The 9,683-nt window shown below is 48.5% G+C and overlaps 1 protein-coding gene across 3 annotated transcripts in view; it reads left to right on the top strand.

The window, feature by feature from the left end:
* Positions 1-1,227: 1,227 nt before the first annotated feature.
* The window catches only part of MAP3K21 (mitogen-activated protein kinase kinase kinase 21), a 153,942-nt gene continuing 145,486 nt past the window's right edge, over positions 1,228-9,683 (top strand). For all 3 annotated transcript variants that reach the window (XR_014295532.1, XM_082638748.1, XM_082638747.1), the window contains exon 1: positions 1,228-2,196. Coding sequence is in view for 2 of the 3 variants with exons in the window: in XM_082638748.1 (XP_082494874.1) it covers positions 1,365-2,196 (832 nt within the window). In the remaining variant the exon portion in view is untranslated. The remainder of the gene's footprint in view (positions 2,197-9,683) is intronic.

The raw sequence follows: 9,683 nt of genomic DNA, 5'->3' as shown, positions 1-9,683 counted from the left end.
CGCCCTTCCACAGCCCTCATCACCAGTAAACCCTCAAAGATGAAGGTTTTTCTAAATTAATGAATGCAGAAATTACAGAGAAGGAAACATGTTCATACAAGAAAATCCCAAAGTTCCTTCCTATCCCTAGACCTGAAACTGTCCTAGTCTCCAAACATAAAAGCTTCACTTTCTGACGCTGTCAGAAGGCGATCGTTCGCTACCCAGAGCAAATGGAGGAGGGTGGAGGCCCTGCTTCCGAGGATGTTGACGTACACCCGGTAAACGAAGAGTCAGCACATCGGCGAGGACTTAACTGTCTGTGAACAGACTCTCTTGCTTTATTCGCCTTCCCTAGGGAATATGTAAGGCCAGGGGCTCGAGCACTCAGTGGTTGCCAATGCCTTCTACACCCGAACCTATGGGTTCACAGGTCCTTTCCCTTTTGAGCAGACAGTAAAGACAAACGCGGGATTATCTGTCACCAAGGATGAGCTCCCCGCCTACCCGCGGCTCACTGCCCGGTGCTCCGTCACCCCTCAGTCCTGGGCTGCACGCCGCCCAGTGAGCGGTCCGCAGCCGCTCTCCATCTGTTCTGGACCTGTCCTGGGGCGCACCGCGACGCTCAGCCCACTCTCTGTCCCGCCTAAGACACCAGATCCTCTTCACCCGCTGCCACCGGCTTCCAAAGAGTGGAGAATAGTAGTCTCCGAGCCTGACCTTGGGCTTAATTTCAATTTCCCCGAAACCTCTCACAGCCCTGGGCTGACTCCGCCTCCCGGGACACAAGCGCGCGGCACACTCAAAGCAGCGGAGCGCGAGCCTCGAGGACGGCCTGGGGCCCTGGGGGCGGGGCGGGGCGGGTGCGGTGGGCGGGCCCTGGGGGCGGAGTGGGCCCAGGTGAGGTGGGCTGTCCCTGGAGGCGGGGCGGCCCCTGGGGGAGGGGCGAGGCGGGGCGGGCCCGGAGGGGGCGGGCACAGGCAGTGTCTGGCCCAGGGGGCGGGGCGGGCCCAGGGGGAGGGGCGAGGCGGAGCTGGCCCGGAGGGGGCGGGCGGGGTCGGGGCGGACCCTGGGGGCGGGCTCAGGCGGCGGCTAGGCCGAGCGTGCAGCAGGCCGTTCGCAGGCCCAGCGCGCCACCATGGAGCGACAGCCTCGGCGGCCGCTGGGACCGCTGCAGCAGCAGAGGCATCCGAGGAGGAACGGAGGCTGAAGCCGTGGCCTCCGGGTAGTGGGCCCGTGAACACCCGCCGTCCCCGAGCCCCGACTCCTCCTCCCTGCCTTCCCGGACGCAGGCGGTGACCCTGCCGGACGATGCGCGCCCCCGGCCGCCCCCGGGGCTGAGCCCGCCTCCCCGCGCTTGGACCTCGCCCTTGCCGTCGCCCCCCATGGCCTTGCCGGGCGCCGAGGTCGCGGCTGACAGGCCGGGGTCGCCGGCGCCGGGCGCCCCCGCCGGCTCCGCGTCGTCGTCGTCCGCCTCGTCCGGCGGCTCGGCCTCGGCCTCGGCCTCGGCGGGAGCGGGGCTGTGGGCCGCGCTGTACGACTACGAGGCGCGCGGCGAGGACGAGCTGAGCCTGCGACGCGGCCAGCTGGTGGAGGTGCTGTCCCAGGACGCCGCCGTGTCGGGCGACGAGGGCTGGTGGGCCGGCCAGGTGCAGCGGCGCCTCGGCATCTTCCCCGCCAACTACGTGGCGCCGTGCCGCCCGGACGCCCGCCCCGCGCCGCCGCCCGCCCGGACGCCGCCGCCGCGGCCCGGCTCGCCGGTGCACGTCGACTTCGAGAGGCTGGAGCTCCAGGAGCTCATCGGCGCCGGCGGCTTCGGGCAGGTGTACCGCGCCACCTGGCAGGGCCAAGAGGTGGCGGTGAAGGCGGCGCGCCGGGACCCGGACCAGGACGCGGCGGCGGCGGCCGAGAGCGTGCGGCGCGAGGCTCGGCTCTTCGCCATGCTGCGGCACCCCAATATCATCGAGCTGCGCGGCGTGTGCCTGCGGCAGCCGCACCTCTGCCTAGTGCTCGAGTTCGCCCGCGGCGGAGCGCTCAACCGCGCGCTGGCCGCCGCCAACGCCGCCCCGGACCCCCGCGCGCCCGGGCTGCGCCGCGCGCGCCGCATCCCCCCGCACGTGCTGGTCAACTGGGCGGTGCAGATCGCGCGGGGCATGCTCTACCTGCACGAGGAGGCCGTCGTGCCCATCCTGCACCGGGACCTCAAGTCCAGCAACAGTAAGTGAGGGCGGGGCGGGGGGAGGGGAGGACGCAACCGCGCCCCGCGCAGCCCACCTCGGTGCGGACGCTGGGCGGGCTCTGCGGGGCCAGGTGCCCGGGGGAAGGAGGCGGGGGTCGGCCTCCCGACGCCGGCAGCCCCTCCTGCGCCGGCCTTCCGGGGCTCAGAGGGCCATCTGGACCCTGGTTACTTGCTTTGGGGCAGGTGATACACTTACCTTGCCGGGTTTCTTTCAGGTGCCTTTTTTAGAAAGGCAGATCAGACTTGCTTGCCGAAGACACAGTTGTAAAATATCGGGGCTTTCTGGAAACCTCACGGTGCTGTTTGGCCTTTGGGTACAATAAGTGGTTCATTTGGATAGAACTTTGCAAACCGAGGCCGTCCTCGGGAACCCATGGCCCCCCGTCTTGCCTAGTGGCCTACATCAAACTGCCCTTTCCTTCAGCTTTACAAGCACTGTGTTGAGGTCTCTCCTTTCCCACTTTAAATATGGCTTCGTGTCGTTTGACGTTTCCAAAGAGTTTTCATTCAGATGTTTCTGCCCATGAAGTAGGTTTTCATTATTGGTACGGTGGCTTGAGTGTTGGTGAATAGTCTCCAGACCCAGAAACACCATTTGTGCCATCATGCACTTTGGGGTAGATTTCAGAGCAAGTTCATTGTCCTTGTGCAGGTACTTGAAGTCCTGAAGACCTGGCCTATATCATTCACTTTGTTTATAAATCAGGGTGCACTTTCCAGATGTCAGTAAGGAGCTGACAAATGAACTAAACACAAATCCTATTAAATTTCATCGTATAAAAGATATAATAGCATTAGCTGCTTAAAGTTTGTTCTTCAGTGTTGCAGATCACTTCACATTCTGCGTGTCCTGTCCATGGATCCCATAAGCCTCTCTCCCCAGTGAAGTCCTGTGAGCCTTTGTCTGCCGGAAGCTTCCTGCAGAACCGGGTATTTTAAGGACAGCAGGAGCATCCTGCTTGCTCTGGTTCTTCGCAGTTGCCACAGTTCTGTGATAGACATGGAACCTGGCCTTTTACAAACCTACTCTGTTTCAGGACATCGAATCACCAACACAGGGACTTCTCTGGTGGTGTAGTGGTTAAGACTCCAAGCTTCCACTGCAGGGGGCACGGGTTCAATCCCTGGTCCTGGTCCAGGAACTAAGATCGCACATGACCTGGGGCTCAGCCAAAACAAAAGACAAAAAAAATCACCAACACAGGCAAACTATTTGGGTTGGACTCATCCTTAGATGGAAAAATTAAAGGGTCTGTAACTATTACTTTTGCATTATGCTTAGGCTGTTTCATAGTAATGCTTGAGATCCATGTGACCTGTTCACAAAGAAGAGCAAGTTTGCTAGTGTTTGTAAAAGCGTAGGAGGCTAGATTAACCCATGTTCCAACGTATAAATGAAAAACTTTAAAAGGACTAATACTGTTAAATAGTGAAAAGAAATAATATGACCCTGGAATAATAACGTGGTTAAATAGTTTTTATTGACACCAGAAAAACTTGTAGGGTGGAACAAGTAGACTACTGTGTCTCTGGGAGATATTATGTAATCTGAAGGTGATTATATGCTGCAACTTAGTTTTCGAAAGACTTTTCACCCTCAGAATAAGTTGCCAAACTTCCTGGAGCATTTTAATTTCTGTAATTGTCAGGCAGGGTTGCCTTTGCACTTGAAGTATCGTACTTTTTAAAAAGACTTAATTGGCTAGGTCACTCACCTAGCCAAATGTTTGTTACGATATGACCACTTTTATAGTTTTTTAATTTCTACAACATAGCATTTTGAATGGGGCCTAAAAGGTGCAGATCACAGCATCTAGCACATTGCCTTATCTTGGCTCTGGCGTTATTTATTCAGTGAATAAATGCAGATACTTTGGGACCCTCTTATATATGAAGCCATAACTTTTAATTTTTTTAATTAATTAATTAATTAATTTGGTTTTGGCTGCGTTCGGTCTTCGTTGCTGCGCGCGGGCTTTCTCTAGTTACAGCGCGCGGGGGCCACTCTTCGTTGCAGTGCACGGGCTTCTCATTGCAGTGGCTTCTCTTGTTGTGGAGCACAGGCTCTAGGCGTGCGGGCTTCAGTAGTTGTGGCACAGCGAGCTCAATAGTTGTGGCTCGCGGGCTCTAGAGCGCAGGCTCAGTAGTTGTGGCACACGGGCTTAGATGCTCTGCGGCATGTGGGATCTTCTCAGACCAGGGCTCGAACCCGTGCCCCCTGCATTGGCAGGTGGATTATTAACCACTGTGCCACCAGGGAAGACCTGAAGCCATAACTTCTTGTTCAGACTGTTTGAGTACAGCAGAGACTCTATTACAGTGTATTTTGTTTGACTTCATTGGTTATTTGCTAATGGTGGTAGTGAGTTAATGATAATGTAAACAAGGTTTTAAAAATCAATATTGAATTTTAGTTTTATTCTTTAGTCTATTCATGTAACAAAGAGCCAGTATACGACTACTTGGACCCGAGCTAGTAGAAATTATTGTTTAAAGCAAATGTTAAAAGTTATCAAAGTAATATATGGCTCTCAATATGTTTTCTTTTCTCTTGGTCTTTTTTTTTCTGTCTTATAGTCTGAGACAATGTTTATGTTGAAATAAAAGCTGATCTTGTGATGGTACAAACAACTTTGTCCCTTCTCTAACAGATAGCAAAAGATTGAAAGTTGAGCCACATTAGCAAGTTTTAAGCATCATTTATGTTGTTTAAATATGCTAGGCCCTGTCACTCCCAGATGCAAAGTAAATAGAAAACGCTTTGCTAAATCCGTATACCACAACTAGAGAGCAAGGCAGAGCAACCTTGAGTTACTGTGAAAAGGGCCAGTTTTATATGCACTCAGAGCAGAGAAAAATCATCATGAGCTGGAACTCATTTATTCAACAGATTTTGAGGGCCCACCCTGTACCAGGCATTTCTGGGCCCCCGGGTACAAGTGGCAAAGCAGATGGCAAACAGTGTCCCCACCAGCACAGGGCTTAGTCTGATAGGGAAGCTAGATGGCAGTCCTGCAAATATCAGGAAGTGCTGTCAAGAAAAGAAAGCATGGTGAGGGGTGGAGAGTGAAGGGGAGGAGGTTGATGTCTGTCTCCAAGATTACCCTGGCTGCTCTGGAGAATGGACTAGTAATTGGCCTGAGTGAAGGCTGCGGAGGTTCTCTAGGCTAGAGGACACTGACTTGACTGAGGGCGGTAGCAATGGAAGTGGTTTTCAAGGAAGTTACCAGGACGGAGTGAAAAGAAAATGGTACAGTATGTTAATTGCTGAGGGGGTTTGAATTATTAGAATTTAGTCTTAAGTGTTTTGTTTATTCTGGTGTAGTTCAGGACTGAAAGAAAATTGCATGGCATGATTTATGGTTCCTTTCTTACTAATGTTGCTTACAGTGTTCTACCTTTTTTTTTTTTTTTTAAAGCAGAAAATAAACGTTCCATGACAAACTGAGCCAGAGACTTTGGTAGCTGCTTATTTGTGTACTTTTTATTTCAGTGATTAAGCATCTTTTTATCCCGATTTTTTTAAGCCCTCTGGGAGTAATTATTATCTATATAATTATCTACAAGGACATCTACAGTCTATAAATAGACATAGCTATATTTATTATGAAATGCAATTTAGAGCTTCTGCTAGAACAAACTACAAAAGGAATCTAAATTCTGTTTTAGCTTCTCTCATTAGTGCAGTGTTAATAAAGGAACTACTTGAGAAAATTATAGCCAACGTGATCTCCAGATAAGGTGCTTAAAAAGCTCATAAGAGTGATCTGGGGGAGCTATTAATTATGCTATTATCAGTTAAGAGAAATGCGTCTTCTCCCTTCTCCTGTCTGTGCAGCTTCATACCACAGCCTCTTCCTATTCCGAGGGTCCAGGGAGATCAGTCCAGAGAGCCCAGTGGTGACAGAGAGCTAATCAGCTTGTGAAACAGAATTGGCTAAAGATGTATTCTTGGAAGAAGAGCAATCAGAACAGGTCACCACATCTTCCCCTACCATTTTTATGCTTGCATATTAAAAAATAAATAGTCCACTTTTCATTTTTTATAGTTGAAAGGAGGGGCAGTAATTTAGTGCTGGATTATGCTCACTTTTCACTGTACGTCTCTGATCATTTTGTAGTCACTGTCAAGTGTATTAAAGTATGGGAGTGGAAAGAGGAGAGGGGAAATCGCCATCGTTTCAGAAGGCCGTCTGTAATTCCTGCTTTCCCACACTAGCCTGTGAGGGTCGAACTTTTCCAGAATAGTGCAACACCAGAAGGAGCCTTGGCTTTGAAATCAGACCTGGGTTTGAATATTGGTGTCTTCCTCTACAAGCTGTGTGACCTTGGGCAAGTGATATAACCTCCTTGAGCCTGTAAGTCTTGACTTCTGATACTGCAGGGAAAATCTGTTTAATATTTTTTTATCCCTTCCTAGGCAATTGGGTAAATTCCACATGAAAGTAGGTGGCTTTTTTAGGGAACAGTTAGGACTCAGGTGTGGCTAGAAAGAAAGGAAGACGGGCTTTTGTTGGGAAGGAGACAGGCGTTTAACAAGTGGCCAGACAACATGGCCTTGAATGCCCTGCTGAGAGGTGTGGACTGTCTCACAGCAAAAGCGAGCCATTGACAGTTCTGAGGAGGAAAGTGCTCTGATCTGCTGTAAGACAGACATCTACAAAGAAAAACATATAAGCTTGGGATAATTTGCTTTATGACTGTATCTATCATAGGCTATCAGGGCAGAAATAGAAAATACAATACTTGGACATTGGTTTGGCATAAATTATTTCTCATTTATGACCAGAGCCTAGTTTTTATAATCACTGTTTGTTTAATGAGGGAATTTAGGGCACTTTCTTCTTCTGATTCACCAGAGTTACAAAATAATGACCAGATTTACAATGTCAGGCTGATGATTTTAGCTCCCAATTTCAGTGTGACTCTCTCCAAACCCTCTGTGGTACTTGAAGGGCTCCCAAAAGGTGGAATGAAGGAATTTTAGGGGGCAGAAGAAAGGTTCCTGGTGAGGCTGGGCCAACTATGCTGGTCTTATGTTGGAGCCTGAAACAAATTTGTACAACTGACTCTGAATCAGTATGAATTTAGTTATTTTTAAAGATTCATCTTCTTCAAGTATTGCTTTATCTTTAAGTAAATAATAGTAGTAACAGAAACAATAGCTGACATTTATTTAATGCTTACTAGATGCTGGGTATTGTCCAAACTTTATTCTCATTTATTCCTCACAGCGACCTTTTGAGGTAGGTACTTTAAGTATCCCCATTTTACAGATGAAGAAACTGAAGCCAGGGGTCAATTGACTTGATCAGGGTCACTCCACTTGTCAGAGAATTGAATCCAGGGCCTCTAATCCCAGAACTTGAGCTTTTATCTTCTTCATAGAGTGCCTTGGTTACCAGTTCTCAGATGTTTGTTATCAGAACCCCAAAGAGCTTTTGTTGATGTGGGTTCTAGCTCTTGATATTTACCATATTAGAAATTTAAAATGATAAATCTAAAGATATTTAATATAAAAGTAACAGTAGATCAGTTACATGTTAATGTAGGGGGAAACCCTTATTTTCGAAAACAAATTTAGTGAGGAGAGTGGCATTGCTTTTCTCTTTTGAAGCTCACTTTGATGACATAAAGGAAGACAGATGAACATTCACATCTGCTTCTGCATTTAATCCGTCGCCACCTTAGGGCTGCTCAGGGTCCCTGGACCATACTTTGAGAACCCCTAGGCTGGATGGCCAGTTCTGCTGATGGAGAATGGCACTCCAGAGTAGTTGCTCCCACACCTAATGTAGCATCAAAAGCTCCCCATAAACTTCTAAAAATAAAATTCTCTGTCTCACTTTTGGATATTCTGATTTGGTTGCCTTAGTTGGGAACAAGCAATGAATTTTTTTTCTAACATTTTATTTTCAAAATCTTGGACTATACAGAGTTGAAGGAACTTTTAAATAAACACTTGTGTACTCACCACCTAGATTCTACCATTAATGTTTTACTAAGTTGCTTTAATACAGACCTCACCCTATCCTTCCATCTATCCATCCTGAGCTTGGGATGCAGCAAGATATTTTTTTAAAAAGCTTTTGGGTGATTCAGGTGCAGAGCCAAGTTTGGAAGCTGCTGTCCAAGGGACCAGATGTGTGGGTCCCTCCTCATGGTTCTCTGGGTTGGTATAGAAATTCCACCATGGCCACGGACTGTATCCGAAATCCAGTGAACTGTCTGGTGACATTGGATGGCTGGGTCACAGTAGGCACTAAGTGAGGGTATGGGTGGCGTATTCGGGGCTTGTGTCTCTGGGGAAAGGATTATCCAAGCATTTGTCCCACTGACCTGGGGGGACAAATGGTGCTACTGTGGCATCTAAGATTTGGGCTCTGACTCCACTACTCTCCAGCCATGGGCTCATGGGCCCCAACTTTCTGAATAGGGTGATGTGAGGATCAGTGAGAGAGTATATGCCTGGCATCAGCACACTTTCCCCTGCAGGCCCGGATGATAAATATGATTGCTTTGCAGACCATCTAGTCTCTTTTGCAACTCTTCAAGTCTCCCATTTGGCCCATAAAATATAGTTTGCTGACCCCTGGTATTTGTCAAAGTATTTAATAAACTGGAAGATGCAACCTAAATGTAAGCTGGTGACTATACTCATTTTTACATATGGTTTGGAAGCTCTCTGAGGGCTTTACATGTTTCCTAATTTGTGTGTGTGTGTGTGAACTCCTTGATACCTCAAAGTTTTCTACAATTCTTTGTAACCCAAGGACTTTATTATTATTCATTCTGCAAAATATAGTGCCATGTTGTCATACATCTATTCATCTTGGTTGGGTGTGAGGGTCTTTTAGTTCAGCTGGCTCACTTGATCCAGGCCAGCCAGTGGTACAAGCAAACAGTCCTGAGCTTTGTTCCTTTAGGGAGTACTGCCATCTGCACGCTTTGGCAGGTCTACTTGTAACTTGGGTTGATAAGTTGAGGGTCAGGGAGAAGGCAGGAGGTACTAAGTTACCAGTTGTAACTGTTTCACTACCAGAGTTCATTACTAGGACATTTTTTTTTACGCTCTTTGAAAAAGAGTAAATCACTTGCCATTTGGGGGAAGTATCTTGATGGCATGTAGGATGTTAGAGTGATTGTTGGCTTCATTGACTTTCAGGAGTTATTTTGTTTCAGGTTTTCTGCAAATATTGACTCTAACATCAACTATATTACTTTCTGTTTACTAATATGTTAATGGAGCATGTTGTGGAAGATTCCTCCTTCATCAGTTTACTTTGTTCCATACCTTGACAAAATATTGAAAATACTCCGCTGACAGAAATAGAGAGCTAGATTTCCACGCAATGAAATGTAGGAAGTTTTCTCCTTAAAACTGTGTGTTGTGTGTGTCCATGAAAAGGTTTGTAACCGCAGCGTTTGCTTTTGGTGTTAAGAGCAAATGTGAAGCTGTGTTGTG

The sequence above is a fragment of the Mesoplodon mirus genome (genome assembly GCF_964341445.2).
Source record: "Mesoplodon mirus genome assembly, chromosome: 2".
In the NCBI taxonomy this organism is placed as follows: domain Eukaryota; kingdom Metazoa; phylum Chordata; class Mammalia; order Artiodactyla; family Ziphiidae; genus Mesoplodon; species Mesoplodon mirus.
Note: the sequence above shows the minus strand (reverse complement) of the source record. Positions and strands in the feature narration are given on the sequence as shown.